Below are 16,804 nucleotides of genomic sequence, written 5' to 3'. Positions count from 1 at the left end.
TAGAGGAAGACCTCGATGGGAACGCGCTTCCCAAAAAAGGCATGCGCAGAGAGGTCGCAGTCGCGTCCGAAGTGAGGTAAACTCTAAACCTTGCGCAGGCGCTTTAGGTCCTAGTCGCTATGCGTGTGCTTGTGGGTGAGAGAAGGCAGAAAGGGAGTGAGGGGCGGGATTAGTCCGATATTGAGGGTTGGGAAGCCGCTTCCGGGAGGGCACTGTGTCGTGCACAGACAACCTTGCCTTGGCCTCCTAGCCAGAAAAGCCGAATCTCCCTAATCCCTGTGACCTGTCAGCTCTGCAACGCGGGGAGGGGGAGAGGTGGGGAGAAGTCTAGTGTCAGATGGGATGGCGCCGGAATAGGGGGTCACAGCGGGGACGGAAGGCGCCGCCACCTGACTCCCCGGGAATATAAACAATTTGTGTTTTGCCGATCAGGTGGCGGGACAGGCTTCATTGGGACAGCCCTAACCAAGCTGCTGAATGCCAGGGGCCACGAAGTGACGTTCGTCTCCCGACAGCCTGGACCCGGCCGGATCTCGTGGGTACGCCCATCCTCTAGACGGGGGTGGCAAGGCAGAGTTGGTTGGCATAGGGCCGGGCAGGGGAACTGTGTGCTTTCTCCGACAGGATGAGCTCGCTACTTCCGGGCTGCCGAGCTGCGATGCCGCCGTCAACCTGGCCGGAGAGAACATCCTCAACCCTCTCCGAAGGTCAGCGGCCCTAAAGCTGATACCCACTAGAGCATAGGGAGGAGAGTGTCCGACTGATGAGAACCTCCATGGGTAATGCAACTGCCAGATCTGAACTAAACCTATTATCCCAGACTACTCATTCTGCTCTACTCCTCCACGCCCACCTGCTCCTCCACTCAGTCAGCCAGTTGGCTTGAGTCCTCACATACTCAGGATGCCCAGGAAATGTATGCCCTTTCCCTCTACAGGAGACCCCGACTGTTTCTCTTAAGCCAAAATTCAGGGTTTTACTAGAAATAGGTATAAAACAGCTCCCAGGAAAAGACAGAGAGAGGGATATGTGCACCTAGGTATTTAGTGGCTTTTTATTTCCCATGTTTCTTCTACAGATGGAATGAAACCTTCCGAAAAGAGGTTCTCAGCAGCCGCCTGGAGACCACCCAGTTGCTGGCTAAAGCCATCACCAAAGCCCCACAACCTCCCAAGGTGTGGGTCTTAGTCACAGGTGTAGGTATGCCCCCAAATCACCAACCCCTTATATTAGCCAGGGGGAGGGGGTAACTCAGACCTCTGTAGCTGTGCACACAGCAGAGCACTGGCCTTTTCCAGGCAAAATGACTTCCTAGGCCCTTAATACATGCATGTTTCTCCTAACCTTTGTGTACTTTCACTAAGAAATTTAGACCCTGAAAAAGAGTGGGGAGTGGCATCACTCTTAGTGCCAGGGAAAAGTCCACCTATTCCCAGTCCCTTACTTCTCACACCACAGTTCTTTAGGAACAGAGTTCCTGGTTGCTGTTAAGTCACCTTTGGGACCAGGTAATTGCAAACAATTATAATGCACACACCAGCCACTATTTGTAGTGTTTTATACTTATTATCATTTATTCCTTATAACAACCCTATGAGGTAGGTACTATTATTCCCATTTTAAAGATGTGAAAATTCTATACAGAGAGGTTAAGTAATTTGCATGAAGTCAGAGTTAATAAATGAGGGAGCTGATTAAACTCAGGCAGCCTGGTACCCAAGTTCCTGTTCTTAACCGCTACACTCTAGCATCGTCTAAGTTTAGCCCTGCAACCAAAGAGTTCCTCCAGGGAAGGAACAGTTCAGGTCATGGAGAAGCTCAAGGGGAAAATATCCAAATAGCTCTGTCACCAAATGGGGAGATCCCAAGGGCCAAAGAAGGTGAGGCCAAGGGGAGCCTCCACAGCAGAGAGCCAGGCAGGACCAAGGACACCCAGGGCAAATGAGTGTGTTCAACCGGCAGCTTACTACCAGCCCAGTCTGACTGCGGAGTATGATGAAGACAGCCCAGGAGGGGACTTTGACTTTTTCTCCAACCTTGTAACCAAATGGGAAGCTGCAGCCAGGCTTCCTGGAGATTGTACACGCCAGGTGGTGGTACGCTCAGGTGAGAACCAGGGGCGTGGGTATGTATCAGACAGGGTTGGAATGTCTTCTCTGGGCTGGGGAAGTGATGGGATCAGAAGAGCTGAGATTACAATTACAGAGTGAAAGGATGCCACCACTTCTAGCCAACCTGCAGAGAAGGTGTAAAGTATTAAAGAGAGCCATACTGCTCACCTCTGTTACAGAGCCGAGACAGCATGGGGAGAGTGAGGAAGGGGAAACAAACCAGGAGGAGCAGTGGGGCTGCTTCAAGGCTGAGAGGCCCCCCTGTACCTTCCCTCTTGCCTGCTCTAGGGGTTGTGCTGGGCCGTGGGGGTGGTGCCATCGGCCACATGCTGCTGCCCTTTCGCCTGGGCCTCGGGGGCCCCATCGGCTCAGGCCAACAGTTCTTCCCCTGGATACACATCGGGGACCTGGCAGGAATTGTGACCCATGCTCTTGAAGCAAACCACGTGCACGGGGTCCTGAATGGAGTGGCTCCATCCTCTGCCACTAATGCTGAGTTTGCCCAGACCTTGGGTGCTGCCCTGGGCCGCCCAGCCTTTATCCCTCTCCCCAGCACTGTGGTGCAAGCTGTCTTTGGGCGAGAGCGTGCCATCATGCTGCTGGAAGGCCAGAAGGTGACCCCACGGCGAACACTGGCCACTGGCTACCAGTATTCCTTCCCAGAGCTAGGGGCTGCCTTGAAGGAAGTCATAGCCTAAGTAGGTCATGGCAAGGGCCTGACGCCTGTCCCTCACAGGCTTCCAGGTTAGACACTGAATAGGCTCAACTCCTCTAGAGAGCTGAAGCCAACTGGTTCTTAAGATTCCTTCCCCAGTCCTCTTCCTCCCCATTGTTCTGTTGCTCCACTTTATTGTCTCAAGGATGTAATCTCATCAGGTTGGGACCTTAATCTTTTCAACTCATTGTAATATTTCCCAGTTTGGTTTCTCTGTATGTCCTGCTGCTGCCCCACTTCTCCTTTATGCTGTGCAGAGAATGCTCTGCAGTTTAGGCAATAAATTATCTCACTAACCTTGGCTCATCTCTTTGGCCTAGATTCTCTTGGGATTTATTTCAAGGAAAGTCACCCTAGATGATTATTTTCCCCATATGGGGTTTTGGAAGTTACAACAGGCAGTCTGTCTCCTCAGCCTCTCCCTTCTTGGTCCTTCGGCTGCCAAAAGAACTGGTCACAAGTTTGAGACATCAGGTTATGATAAAGGTAGAGACTAGAAGAGAGAGTGGTGATCCATTTCCACTGGGCCCTATAGTCACCCTGGATGCTGTCAGAGTGCCATTAGGATGCCAGAAGAGGAAGAGGTGAGGCCCAGGTGTGGGATAGCCTTCAGTCTGTGTAACCAAATGGCAAGTGCATTACTAACCACACAGTGATCCCAGTTTATCAGGCTGTAGCATAACAAAGCCAGCATCCCTGTCCATAAGTTTAGGACTTGCCTGTCATCTGACTGGAACCACTCAGTCAACCAGGGCCCTTAGCACAAAAGGGCAGAAGATACTTTTGGTCTACTGCACACCCACCATCACTGAAAGTGAAAAGAAACCAATCAAGAACTATAAACAATCCTATCAGGAGAAAAAAAAAAAACTCCCAAGTTTTCATCTAGGACCTTTTTACCTACCTAAAGCTATGATATCTGCCATCTTGACCAGACACAGTTCCCCCAGCCACCAGTTCAGGCCACATTAAACACTCTCTTCTTCTCAGGGAACCCTGGGTTATCTCTGAATCATTGTCACCTCCTTGACCAGCCTATCTCCAACGCACCTGCCCCCAGCCTGGATCAGTATGGTGCAGTGGTGTAAATCACCAAAAAGGGAGGGGTAAGCACACAAAGACCCAAGGACCCTCCCCATCAGCATTACACACTCCATGCAGTATTCAACTGCTTGTGCCATTCAGAGGAAGGCAGAAGTCAGGGCCTAGAATAGATCTTGTCCAGAGACTTGCCACAGGGCCCACACAGAACAGAACCCAAGGGCACCTGTCCTACTTTTTTATCTGGTCTTGGACTCCAGGAAGTTGTCTGGCTCTGTATTGTTCCTGGCGGGATGATCAGCCTCAAAGGTAGAAGTAACAGAAAAGCATACTTTAGGCCGCACTAACAGAAGAAGTACTGATTAATACCATCTACACAGGGAATGTGCTACCTTGGAGACAGTAAATTCCCCGGCACAGGAGGACTTCAAGCAGATCCAGGGCAATGACCTATAGGAATCAGGGTGGAGAGGGCATGCCAGTGACAGCAGAGTTGGTCTGGTGGCCAGTCAAGTGCCTTCCAACTCTGGTTGTTTGCATTTACCAGATAATTGGTTCATCTAGAACCAACTGGTTCAACTTCCGTCAGTCCTCCCATCTCCCCATATACACACACACAAAGCAGAAGTATGCCTCGCTTTATGCAACATATGTCTTCCATAGAAAAAACGTTAGGGTCAGATCACATTATTACTGTCATTGCAGAGCATGGCTTCATCGATTTGGTGAAAAATCGATGTGTTCATCTCAATACCAGCAAGTGCAGTGCATCTAACCAGGGACTTGCCAACACATTTGTTAGTCTGTAAACAAACATGTGAATACAACAGGAGAGCTGCCATTTATAGGAACCCTGAGAGTATTCTGATAATGTAGTTGTCCCTAATTTACCTACTGTGTAAATGTGGATTTTGGAGGTTGCTCAAAAGGGATGCAGCCATTGTAGGGCATGTTATAGTAAGAATGCAGTGTTAAAATCTAGGGTGTGGACCCTGGAGACAGAGGACCCACATCTCTCTGAAAGTGAGGTTTTGGTTAGGGAGCCTGTGCAGCCACAGGCAACACACCTGAGACTTGGTCCAAGCACCTTTTCTCCAAGAAGCTTTCCTCTGTATTCTCATTTCTCCTCTCAACAGGTATTTTTACCCCTGATTTGTAGGCGGAAGTAAAGCCCGAGAAACTCAATCAAGGTCACAAACAGGCATAGCTGGGACCAGAAGCCAAGTGGCCCTCTGCTTTCTTCACTAGCTCACTCCACCCTATTGCAGCCCAGTCCACATAACGCTGTGGCCCGACCAGGGCCCTGCATCTCCTTCCACACACCCAGTAGCTCAGCCAGGGAGCATCCTGTCCTCTGGCCCTCCAGAGCAGCAGCCAGAGAGAGAAACAGCTTAACTTCCTGTCACTTTCCACCCACTCTGCCCTCCACCTCAGCTCAGCTTGGAGGTGGAGCCAACAGTCTCAGTCTCCAGAACTAATCCTCCCCAGCAGCCCCCACTCCCTACAGAAACCCTGTGCTAAGGCAAAGTTGAGAAGTTAAGGCTGAGCAGAACCTCTTGACAGCTGGCTGAGGTCCTGACTCGGTAAGATCAGATCACTTTATGGACCTGTCCCAAAGTGGCTTCCCTGATCCAAAGCATCAACTCAGGGTGCCTCTGAATAAGAGTGTGAGCACCAGAGAGACTCTCCCAGAAAGGGCTGAGCTGGAGGTGGCTGGAGCTGACGGGGCAGCAGCCACTCAAGCAGGTGAGGCTCAAAAGTTGAGACTGAGCAGGGCCTCAGACAGTTGGTTAATGTCCCGGCAGTATGGCTCCCGCTGCAGGATAAAGTCCACCTTGTGATCCTGACCCCAAAACACCTCCAGCAGCTGGCGTCGGAGCCGCTCTGTTTCCCGGGTCTTCCGAATGCCACCACTACCTTTTTCCTCTTCTCTCCCCTGCTGCTGTTTACCATGTTCTGCAAAGCCCCTGGAAGGATGCTGAGCCTTAGAAGGCCCCTGTGTCCTTGGAAGAAACAGATCAAAAAGAGCTGATGAGTATCCTGGGAGGGAAATTAGATCTTAGTAGGCTACCCATCTCTTAATTATCTTGCCTGGCCCTGGCTCTGGGGGAAAGTCCTGAAGTTCCTGAAGTTGACCAATGAGTGGCAGTATCAACCCACTTCTGAAGGGGTGATGGACCGTACTTTGGGAACTATGGTGAATTCTGCTACTCTTATATGATCTAGTTCTGGTCCTAAATTAATCACTTACATAATGGTCAGCAGAAGGCATGCAGAATACAACTGGCTCTCAGTATAAACAACCATTTTCCAAATAACTCCATAAAACATGCTGATTAAGGGAAACAGGAAGCAGGTGTTTCCCTCCCAGCAAGGAGGTTCTACGTCAGGATTCCCTGGGAAGCTTATCATGGCCAAGGCCAAGGTAACTCAAACCACTGCAAAATTAACCTGACCAAAGCTGAGGTCACACTTCCACCCAAGCCTCCGGGCCTGCCAAGAGAGGGCCAGGGTGAGGCTGTCTACAAGGAGTCTAGATTGATTACCTGGCTGGCTTCTTCAGAAATTCATCCAGGGTGGGGCCGTTTCGCCCCAGTGGGTCATCAGGTACCATGAAGAGGTTTCCCACAAAGGTAAAGGGCAGCAGGCTGGACGGTGAAAGAGAATATATGGTCATACAGGGGGCCCTTGCCCACCTCCCAGACAACTGAAACCAGTATCACCAGAAACTGCTGGCTCCATCCTTCAAGAAAACTTCACCTCCTTCCCAGAGTTTTCACCCTGTGGCCAGAGCAGAGCTGGCTTTAGAAAAAGGTCTGCGTCTGTGCCCAATTCTCACCGTTCTCTGATGATTGCCATCCAGTTCTCAGACTCCTCCGCCAGGTCCCGGAACTGATCATTGGAGACAATTATCCCATCTTTCTCTTCAGCCAGCCTCACCATGAACCTGTCTCCAAAACCACAGCAACTGAGAGAAGTTGAAAATTTGTACCTCTTGGGTACAATGTTCACTATTTGGATAATGGTTACATTAAAAGCCCAGACTTCACCACTATGCGTGTAGAAAAACTGTACTTGTATGTCCCCCAAATATATAAAAATAAAAATAACCACAGCAACCCTTTGGGACACTCCAAGGCCTCAACCTCAAAAGTGTTACTAATTCCCATGAGCATCTTCTAGTGATGGAGATCTGGCCCCGTACCCCACCTTAGCCCAGCTACAGGCAACTGACTAGATACAGGTTTCATGGGCTAGAGAGGAAACAAAGATGAATCCAAGGTGGTCTCCCAGTAGCATCCAATCTGTTCACCACAGTCCTTCGCACAACACTTTGCGTCTCGTTAGTAAACAATAAGATCTAGCTCTGACACTGTCTTCCACCCTATCCAACCAATCCCTCAAAAATCCAACATGTCCTGCCTTTGAAAAACCTTGCACTCTGCTCCCTTCCTTCCCAGGCCCACCATAACTATCCTAGTAATTCAGATATTGCAACTGAGATCATGCATAACCTCCTAACAAGGGGTCCCTGCCTCTGACCACTCACCACCCTCCAGCCTCCCCTGCCCTGCCCCAGAAAGTATGCTTATCCCCTACACAAAACTCTTCCACACTCACCCTTTATTTACCAAATAAAGTCTACACACCCAGGCCTGGCAGCTAAGGCCTTCTAGAGCCCTGTTCAAATCACTCTTACAGCCTTCTCTCTCCCAATATTCCCTAATGCAATCTCAACTCTAGCTAAAATCAATAATCAGGTTACACTCTGCTCTTCAAATATGTCTAATGCTGACTTCCAGGTTTCTCCAACTATTCCTTCTATCTGGAAGGCACTTCCGAAAACTTGCTGAGGAACAGAATCACCAGTGGAACTTTAAAAAAACAGATGGGCCGGACACGGTGGCTCACGCCTGTAATCCTAGCACTTTGGGAGGCCCAGGAGGGCAGATCACGAGGTCAAGAGATTGAGACCATCCTGGCCAACATGGTGAAATGCCGTCTCTACTAAAAATACAAAAAAATTAGCCAAGTGTGGTGATGCGTGCCTGTAGTCCCAGCTACTCAGGAGGCTGAGGCAGGAGAATTGCTTGAACCCAGGAGGTGGAAATTGCAGTGAGCCAAGATAGCGCCATTGCACCCCAGCCTAGGTGACAGAGCAAGACTCTGTCTCAAAAAAAAAAAAAAGATGCCTGAGCCCCACTTCAGTAATGCTAATTCTACAAGACAAGGTAGGACTCATGAGGTGGTAGGTGGTGTTCTTAACAGATTTAGAAACCCAGAGATCCTGCCCATCCCACAGTTTTCTCAATCAATACAAAAACCCACAAATCTCTCCTTTCCCACAAAACCCCAGCCACAAGGGGGCTCCCTTCCCTCTGAGTTCCTGTAGTGTTTGATTTATATTTTCTTATGGCTCTCTAAAGTCACGAATCAGATCTTGTTCCCAGTGTTCCCACCTCCTGCAGGCCAGGCACCTAGTACTAAGTGAGCAGTCAGTATTTGAAAGACAGCATGGTATGGGGAAACTGGGAGTCAGGATCAGGTGTGACGGATAACAGGCTCTGAGCTTCCATCTGGGAAACAAATTAAGGAAATGACTTACAAATATATATGGTACACTTATGGCATGCAAACGGTATTTTCTGGTTAAGTATATTTTACTATGATCTCATTACACAGTATGTTGTTCAGCAACATTCATTCACTATGCCTACGCTGTGCACCACTGTGCTTATTCACTGTTATTGGACAAATTCCCAATTTATATTATGTTATCTGCCCACCAGGTCCCACACAACTGGGCAGACACATGCCTTTAACAGTCATTAAAACGAACTCAATCTTCAGTTTCAATTCTGTTTCAATGCAGGTGTGGAAAGAAGGTTCCATATCTTGGGTAATCTGTGACATCTATACATAAGTAGAATAACATTGGGAGAAAGTAAACCATTTTGTAGAATACCATTTACTTGTTAAGGAATAGAAGGTACATGTTTGAAAAGACAAAGTATATAATCACTATGATTTGGAAACTAATTTTTAAAATCTAAATAATGTCCTAGGGAATAAAGAACTTGTTAAGTATTTTAACTTGGTTAATTGGCTTTCGAAAATCTGTTCATTCCTCACATTACCTATGCAGACTATGGTAGAAGTGTGCCTTGTATTTTCATTCATATCATCTGACAGTTTTGAGGTCTAATTTCCCTTTGCTAAGAGAGGTAACCACTCTGACCCTCTGTCTCCACGACTATAGACTGGAGATAGACCCGCTGCCACACTTGAATAGGTGTGTGCAAAGTTAGGAAGGAATGTCACTGTACTCTTGCCGAGCACACCTTGAGCAAGGCACACACCTTATCTTTTTCATATATTCACAAGGAGGGTACATGAATGGAGGAAGACCCTGAGAGAAAGAGGTTAATTCACTAAGACATGAGTCCACAGTCAAAGTCAATGAGGAGTGCTACTGAGGCTCAAATTTAGCTCTTCCAATTCTAAATCCAGTGATCTTTCTATCATACCATGTTTTGTAAAGTCCTATTATTCATGGGTTGTGTTTCTTCATTTTATTTGTTATTTTGACCTTTACTGTGTTTCTTCCAGAATGTTAGGGAAGTTTCTCTGCATATTTAGAAATTCAGGTTATAAGAAGACATCTGTCAGCTATTTATGTCACGAGCTTCCCCATCTTTCCACTAAACCAGTATTTTCTAGACAGTGAGGCACTATATAAATATGAGGTATCATTTTGTTTGATGAATGATAAATGAGCAAACATGGGTGTCTACAGTTCATCTCATCACAGCTGCCAGGCAGGTTTACCTAACCCAATCCTAAGGGACACAGAGGAATAACTAGCCCCTTACCCACTACCAAGGCTTGGAAACAGCATAAACCACCAGGAGCTTTTCTCTCTCCCTCAATCTTCAGCTAGGCTCCTTGAATATCAAGCCTGGGGCCAGGAGAGGAGCAAGTACCTGTCATCATAGGAGGAAATCCTCTTGCCATCCATGACTCGTGAGGGTGTGAGGGAGAGCAGGCTGAGGGAATGCAGCTTTTGCAGGAAGTGACTCTCTATTAAAAAAGAACATAATAGGGTTCTCCTCCAGGTGGAAACAGAGCCTACCCCAGGACATAGAAGACCAGGCCCAACTCACCTCTAACTTTGGCATCCTTACTGAAGCGCCACTGAGGCACAAAGACAGTTATGTCACGGTGGCCACGGTCCCAGAAGTACTGCACAGCAATGGCAATGCCCCGGCTGGAGAAGTAGTGCTGGAGGCCATGCCTGCAGTGGGAAGGGGTCGGCCAGAGGAGGGGCTTGGCACCCTGGTTACAATGCCAGCCCCTCAGTACACATCCCCAAGGTGGACAAGGATGCCTATCTCATCCTCCCTCCCTTAGGCCCTTAGCCCCACCAGGTACTCACACCATGGCCACATTGCTGCCGTCAATGACAATATGGCGGAGGTCTGGCTGGCCAGGCACATTGGCAAGGCACAGGGTGAAAGGGTCCTGCAGGGCCTCCTTGAAACGCTGTGTGCCAGTCACCAAGTTGCCCCCTCGGGCACCTCGTTTCCAGTGAGGCCCCCGACCTCGTGCTGTGGCCTGCTGCTTGTCTCCCCTGTCCCCCCCATCTCCCCAGTCACCCCGGTCTCCACAGTGCCATGGGGGTTCTGGTGCAGGTGGAGGGCTGGGCACCCTTGGAGGAGAGGCATTCCCATTGTGGAGCCGCTGGAGGAGGGAGGCTCCTCGAGACTGAGCTGCCCTGTGACAAGAGCCATGGGCACTGGGAAGCTCGCGGTGGACACAGACCCCTCCTCCTCCCTGAGTTGCCTCCTCCTTTCCCAGGGTCTTCCCTTTCAGGGGTGCTGATTCCCTTGCCCCTCTACCCACTGACTGTGGCCTGAGCCCCACTTCTCGCTCCCAGGCCTCTTCCCCAGGCAACTCCTTCCACCCAAAAGCCATCTCCCTGGGACCACCCTGTTTCCCTTCCTTCTCCACAGCGTAACTGTCTCCCCTTGCTCCCCTGGACTCTCTGGGTCCCACAGATCCAGTGTCCACGGACTCTCTGCCGTCACTAGGGGGAGCTCTCACTCCTTGGCACTGAGCACCCAGCAAGCCTGAGCTCCTCCCCTCCCAAGAAGCCAATGCTCCTGGCCCCTGCCCACTGGATGCCTCCTGCACCAGACTCAGCAGCTCCTCCTGGACAGCCAGCGGCAACTGCAGCAGAGCCTCTCTATGGGCATCTCCAGGGGAATGCAGCAGGGCAGAGAAGTCTCTCAGCACTCCAGGACACTGAGAGGCTCCAGGAGATGGTCCCGGCAGGAAGTCCCAGCTCAGCCGCTCCACCAGCTCTTCTACCCGGCTCTGAGCCATGACAAAGGCCTCAGTCAGGCCACTGATCATCAGTGAGCCGGGCTCCCTGGGCACCAGATGGGCTGACGTACTCCAGGTCAAGCAGTCAAGGAAGAAGCCCTGGACTCCCAGAAAGATGCAGTGTAGTTTGGGCGGGTAGTGGATTTCATCCTGCAGTTCTGGGCTGCAGAGGCCCTTCAGGTACTCCTATTTGGGAGGAAGGGAAGGTCAGGAAAAGTAAACTGCACCTCTCCAAGCTCCTTGCTCTCTCCTGAGCTCCAGAATGCCTGGAGTATCCACATGGTGTTATTGCCATTTTAAAGATAAAGAAACTGAGACTCCCAGCACAAAACTGGCACATGATTGAGCCATCCTAAAACCCTAGCCTAATCCCAAAGGAAGCAATGGGGCCCAGCCTCCCACCCCACAGTGCATTCCTTGGTGGGGCCAACTTGTTCAGCCAGATATGGCTACTCTCCCAAAGAGCACAGAATGATTTTTGTGAGGCTACGCCATCACAGCAAAAATTCAGCCGAAACTACAAACTAATACAGAGTCGGAAAGTTCCTCAAAACTCAGAGGCACTGAGGTTGCCAGTAAGACAGCCCAGGCCGTTCCTCTCCCCTCCTCTCCCCCGCCTCTGGGGGAAAGCGTCCTTGGTGTCAGGAGGGTTGGGGGAGAGAGGGAGTTCACCTTGGCTCTGCTGGTATTTTCCTTGGGGCCCTCCAGCTGCAGCCAGATGTGGGGGTTGTCCGGACAGTCCTTCGGAAGGACGCTCACCCCCACGCTGAAGATGCGCTCCACATGGGGCTGCTGTTCCCGAATCTTGGTCTCAGCCTCTGCGGACACCGCAAAGCGGTCTGGGGACGCGGGGCAGGCCTCCCAGGTAGGCATGGCTGCTGCCCCCAGCCCTGGAAGGGGAGAAGGCGGCCAGAGCCTCACTGAACCCTCAACCCAAATCCTGGTCTCTGGGCCTACACCAGCTATCAACAGGTCGCACCTAGTTAAGGCCCTAGTAAACAGCCTCAGGAGGTGACAAGCATCTGAGTCCACTGGAGGTAGGGAGGGAATGTGTCCCACAGGCCTTGTCTCCGGAGAGGAAGTCCTGGTAAACAAGACTGTCTCTCTGGGGTGGGCGTCTGGGCTTTGGAAAAGAATGACCAAAGCCCTGAGCAGGAAGGGTGGGGGGCTCCAGCTCGGCCTGGAGGCCAGAAGGAGTCTCCTGGGAGACTCTGCAATATCCAGGAGTCCAACGGGGCTTCTTAAAGACGAATCCTTAGCAGGGGCTTGAACTAGACTGTCTTTTGGGGCCCCCGATCTGCCATTTCCAAGGTTCAAGCCACTCCCACTCCTCCCCCAGCCGTCCGCTGTCCCTCTCCGTCACGCCACGAGCGCCGCCCGGGGCCCAGGGGCCGGGCCAGGCCCGCCCACCGCGGACTGCTGCCACCGCCCGGGCCCGGCCCGCTCCGCACCGCGGACCCTGCTCCCCATTCCCTGGCGCGGGGGAGGGGCGCGCCTACCGCCTCCGCCGCCAGCGCCGGCCTCGGGTCCTCTCAGCGCCCGCCGGGCCCCCGCTTCGCCCGCGCCCCCAGCCCAGGGGTCCAGGGCAGGGGGCCCGAATCTGGGCGGGCCTTCCCGGGTTCCTCACCCAACGGGGACCTCTCTAGTCCACAACGCACGCAAACAGTTTCTTGAGTCACTTCCTGGCCTGGGGCGGAGTCAGCCCGGCTCCTCCCGTGGCTGGGCCTGCCCGGGTCCCGGCTGCGCGCCCTCCTCCCAACTCCGCTGCCGCGCCCGGAGGCCCCGACAGGCAGCTGGGTCCAGCCCCCTCGGCGGCTCCAGTGCTCGCTCCTCGCGCTTCTCGCCAGCCCTCCCGTCTGTCTCCCGGCCCTCGGGGTCCTCGCGCGTTCTACGCAGATATTTCTCGGAAAGTGGAACACGCGCTGAAAGTTGTTTCCCGCGAATGAAGAAGTGGCCGACCAAAGAGGGAGCGTGACCGGCCCGGTGGTGCTCTAGGCCCAAGCACTTTCTGCCAAAACATCGTGGCACTTTCCACCAAAGCTTCCCAAGAGGCGGGGGGTGGGGGTTACCCCGGGTGGGGTACCCCTTGCTTCCAACAAATGGAATGATGCCACGGAGAAAGGCTGTTGATTTGTGGAGGATTTTGAAGAGAGGAGGAATCGTAGGAGGAAGGGGTTGAGGGGCTGCCTCTGGACATGCACACACTCACACATTCTCGCACATACCGCTCGCACACACACGCATGTTCTCCATCCACGCCAGGTCCAGCCTCCAGTGCTGTCCCGTCCAGAAGGGCTGCCCTGAAGCTCTGGCTGCAGCCCTCCCGTCCAGCGGGAGGGCGGCTTCATCCTTCCTCTCCCTCCCAAAGCCCAACTGCTGTCACTGCATGCTCTGCCAAGGAGGAGGGAACTGCAGTGACAGCAGGAGTGAGAGGGGGAGGCAGGACCGAGCCGGGACCCAGGTATGGAGATGGGGTGCAGCCAGCCTGGAGAGGGCAGATGAGCAGGTGCCGGCGGTGAGAGTCCAGGGAGAGGAGCAGAAACAGAAAAGGGGCAGAAGACAGGGGCACTTGTGGGTTGCAGAGCCACCCGGCCATGTTGGGAGCCAAGCCACACTGGCTACCAGGTCCCCTACACAGTCTGGGGCTGCCCTTGGCTCTGGTGCTTCTGGCCCTGGGGACTGGGTGGGCCCAGGAGGGGTCAGAGCCTGTCCTGCTGGAAGGGGAGTGCCTGGTGGTCTGTGAACCTGGCAGAGCTGCTGCAGGGGGGCCCGGGGGAGCAGCCCTGGGAGAGGCGCCCCCTGGGAGAGTGGCATTTGCTGCGGTCAGAAGCCACCACCATGAGCCAGCAGGGGAAACCGGCAATGGCACCACGGGGGCCATCTACTTCGACCAGGTAATCCCCCGACCCCTGTCCAGGGGACCTGGAAGGACCCTGCAGGGACCTGGAAGCGACTGCGCAAACCCACTCTGCTGTCCCTCAGGCTAAGAAAACAGCTTCCTACATCTTTCCGTAAACTGGCCGGCTGCCCTTCCACCCCACTGATGGTTTCCCCTCCCTCCACCCAAACGTAATCCCCTCCTTTCTCCTTCTCACCATTTCTTTTGAATCTATTCACTCCTATTCGCTCCTACTTGCCACCCCTTCTGTTCATTACTCACCACCCCTGCCCCTGTTCCCCCCCATATCCATGGTACCGCTGAGCCATGGGCATTTCCCCCAGGTGCTGGTGAACGAGGGCGGTGGCTTTGACCGGGCCTCGGGCTCCTTCGTAGCCCCTGTCCGGGGTGTCTACAGCTTCCGGTTCCATGTGGTGAAGGTGTACAACCGCCAAACTGTCCAGGTGACCTCAGTGCTGGGCCCCATCCCAGGCTCAGGAGGGGAGAGAGGGGGAAGAAGTGAAGCCCAGCTGACCTCTGGGTGGGCCCTCCATTAACCTGTGTCCTGGAGGCCAGGACCAGGGGAGGAATGGGCCTGCCTGGCATTGAGTGTGGAGGATGTGCAGAGGCCAACGCTGGCCACCCCGCAGCCCTCTCAGGAGAGCCCATTAAGCTCCAGCTCCCCAAGAGGAAGCCCCTGGGAAAGTGGAAGTCCTGAGCTGAGAGCTGGGGGATGGGGGCTAACTGGCCTCCCCTCCCCAGGTGAGCCTGATGTTGAACACGTGGCCTGTCATCTCAGCCTTTGCCAATGACCCAGACGTGACCCGGGAGGCAGCCACCAGCTCTGTGCTACTGCCCTTGGACCCTGGGGACCGAGTGTCTCTGCGCCTGCGTCGGGGAAATCTACTGGGTGGCTGGAAATACTCAAGCTTCTCTGGCTTCCTCATCTTCCCCCTCTGAGGACCCAAGCCTTTCAAGGACAAGAATCCAGCCCCTGCCCACTTTCTTCTGCCCTCTCTTGCCCCAGAACCAGCAGAGGCAGGAGAGAGACTCCCTCTGGCTGCCTGTATCCCACCTCCTTGCATGGGACCCTGTGCCAAACACCCAAGTTTAAGAAAAGAGTAGAGCTGTGGCATCTCCAGACCTGGCCTTCCCACTCACCCATCCCCAGTTACCCTCCCAGCCACCTGCTGCATCTGTTCCTGCCTGCAGCCCTAGGATCAGGGCAAGGTTTGGCAAGAAGGGAGATCTGTACTACTTTGCAGGCTCTGCTCCTCCTGTTCCCCCACCCCAGCTTCCTGCTCAATGCTGTTTGGGACAGGTGGCACAGGTGAGCCTGACAGGCCCCCACAGGGGCCCAGATGGACTAGCCTGAGCGTACCCTGCAGGCTTCTTCCTGCGAGGAATGCCAGCATCACGGATCTCAGCCAGCACCATCAGAAGCTAAACCAGCACCGTATGGGCTAGGGTGAGAGGCTCCACTACAGGCAGAAGTGTGGGAAGGGCCTGGAGTCTATGGCTGGTGAGGAAGGAAGGAGGGTGTATGACCTAGTCTGAACATGGTACACATTCTGCATGTATAGCAGGGCAGCCAGCAGGCAGCAATCCTGGCTGTCCTTCTGTGCCAAATCCCAGATAGACTTTGGCCTTTACCTTCCTACCTGAGACTAGGGTGTGTGTGTTTGCCCTGGCCGTGAGCAGAGCTGAGAGTGGGTGTACAGAGCTGGAGGTGGACCATGGAAAACATCGATAACCATGCATCCTCTGGTTTGTCCACCTCCTGAAACTGCTCCACCTTTGACGTTCGAACTTCAGTCACTCCACAGTCTGACTGCCGCCTCCTTCCTCCCAGCTCTCTCACTGAGTTATCTTCACCGTACCTGTTCCAGCCTATCCCCGCCATCTCTTTTTCTCCTAATCTGTACTACCGTATTCTTTTTCTTAAGCTTTCTATTACCTGGGATTCCATGATTCATTCCTTCAGATGCTCTCCTGCCAGTATGCCAAACCCTCCCTCTCTCTTTCTTATGCCGCTGTCCCATTGACCCAGCCTGGATGAATCTGTCCGTAAAACAACTAGAGAATGGTGGTCAGTGAGACACTATACAATCACTAAAGAGAAGATACCATTGAAGTTTGGATCGGGTGTTACAGGATACAAGTAGGTATGTTGTAGAGAAAAATAAATATTAAACTGTATGCTAAAGTTAAATTTTAAAAGTTTAATCATGTTTGAGTTAAATAGGAAATACCAAGGTGAATTTGTGGTTTTAAAAAGAAATAACTTTTTGAACTGTCACTAATCCTAAAAACAACATCAGGAACAATCTGATATCCATTCTTAGAAACTGGAGCTGTGCTTCAAATATTAGTCACAATTTTAAAAAAATATATAGCAAAGGCTGGGCGCGGTGGCTCAAGCCTGTAATCCCAGCACTTTGGGAGGCCGAGGCAGGTCGATCATGAGGTCAAGAGATCGAGACCATCCTGGTCAACATGGTGAAACCCCATCTCTACTAAAAATACAAAAAAAAATTAGCTGGGCATGGTGGCACGTGCCTGTAATCCCAGCTACTCAGGAGGCTGAGGCAGGAGAATTGCCTGAACCCAGGAGGCGGAGGTTGCGGTAAGCAGAGATCGCGCCATTGCACCCCAGCCTGGGTAACACGAGTG

At 52.5% G+C, this 16,804-nt stretch overlaps 3 protein-coding genes across 8 annotated transcripts; 2 read left to right on the top strand and 1 right to left on the bottom strand.

The window, feature by feature from the left end:
• The first annotated feature begins 73 nt into the window (after positions 1 to 73).
• Positions 74 to 3,127, top strand: SDR39U1 (short chain dehydrogenase/reductase family 39U member 1). Its single transcript, XM_032265506.1, has 6 exons — positions 74 to 135; positions 433 to 539; positions 625 to 707; positions 1,079 to 1,200; positions 1,963 to 2,106; positions 2,400 to 3,127. Exons 1-6 carry the CDS (start codon positions 120 to 122, stop codon positions 2,807 to 2,809), a joined length of 882 nt encoding a protein of 293 aa, XP_032121397.1. The 5' UTR covers positions 74 to 119; the 3' UTR covers positions 2,810 to 3,127.
• KHNYN (KH and NYN domain containing) lies at positions 1,552 to 13,601 on the bottom strand. Of its 6 annotated transcripts, XM_032265504.1 has the most exons (9): positions 13,511 to 13,601; positions 12,712 to 12,726; positions 11,926 to 12,143; positions 10,304 to 11,439; positions 10,032 to 10,162; positions 9,852 to 9,948; positions 6,707 to 6,814; positions 6,414 to 6,515; positions 4,489 to 5,870 (listed from the first exon to the last, which is right to left on the bottom strand). In XM_032265504.1, the coding sequence occupies exons 1-9, from the start codon at positions 13,599 to 13,601 to the stop codon at positions 5,621 to 5,623; spliced, it is 2,148 nt and encodes a 715-aa protein (XP_032121395.1). In that variant the 3' UTR covers positions 4,489 to 5,620. The 6 variants fall into 6 exon arrangements, with proteins under 6 accessions (XP_032121393.1, XP_032121392.1, XP_032121395.1 ...); XM_032265502.1 differs by lacking the exons at positions 12,712 to 12,726; positions 13,511 to 13,601 and adding an exon at positions 12,881 to 12,967 and having other exon boundaries at positions 1,552 to 5,870; XM_032265501.1 differs by lacking the exons at positions 12,712 to 12,726; positions 13,511 to 13,601 and adding an exon at positions 12,753 to 12,929 and having other exon boundaries at positions 1,552 to 5,870.
• Positions 13,036 to 16,351, top strand: CBLN3 (cerebellin 3 precursor). The gene is made up of 3 exons (XM_032265509.1): positions 13,036 to 14,147; positions 14,476 to 14,595; positions 14,894 to 16,351. Exons 1-3 carry the CDS (start codon positions 13,848 to 13,850, stop codon positions 15,089 to 15,091), a joined length of 618 nt encoding a protein of 205 aa, XP_032121400.1. The 5' UTR covers positions 13,036 to 13,847; the 3' UTR covers positions 15,092 to 16,351.
• Positions 16,352 to 16,804: the final 453 nt, after the last annotated feature.

Source organism: Sapajus apella, unplaced genomic scaffold, assembly GCF_009761245.1.
Source record: "Sapajus apella isolate SASKATOON/1434 unplaced genomic scaffold, GSC_monkey_1.0 scaffold151, whole genome shotgun sequence".
In the NCBI taxonomy this organism is placed as follows: Eukaryota; Metazoa; Chordata; class Mammalia; order Primates; family Cebidae; genus Sapajus; species Sapajus apella.
This window is presented reverse-complemented; position numbering and strand designations above follow the sequence as displayed.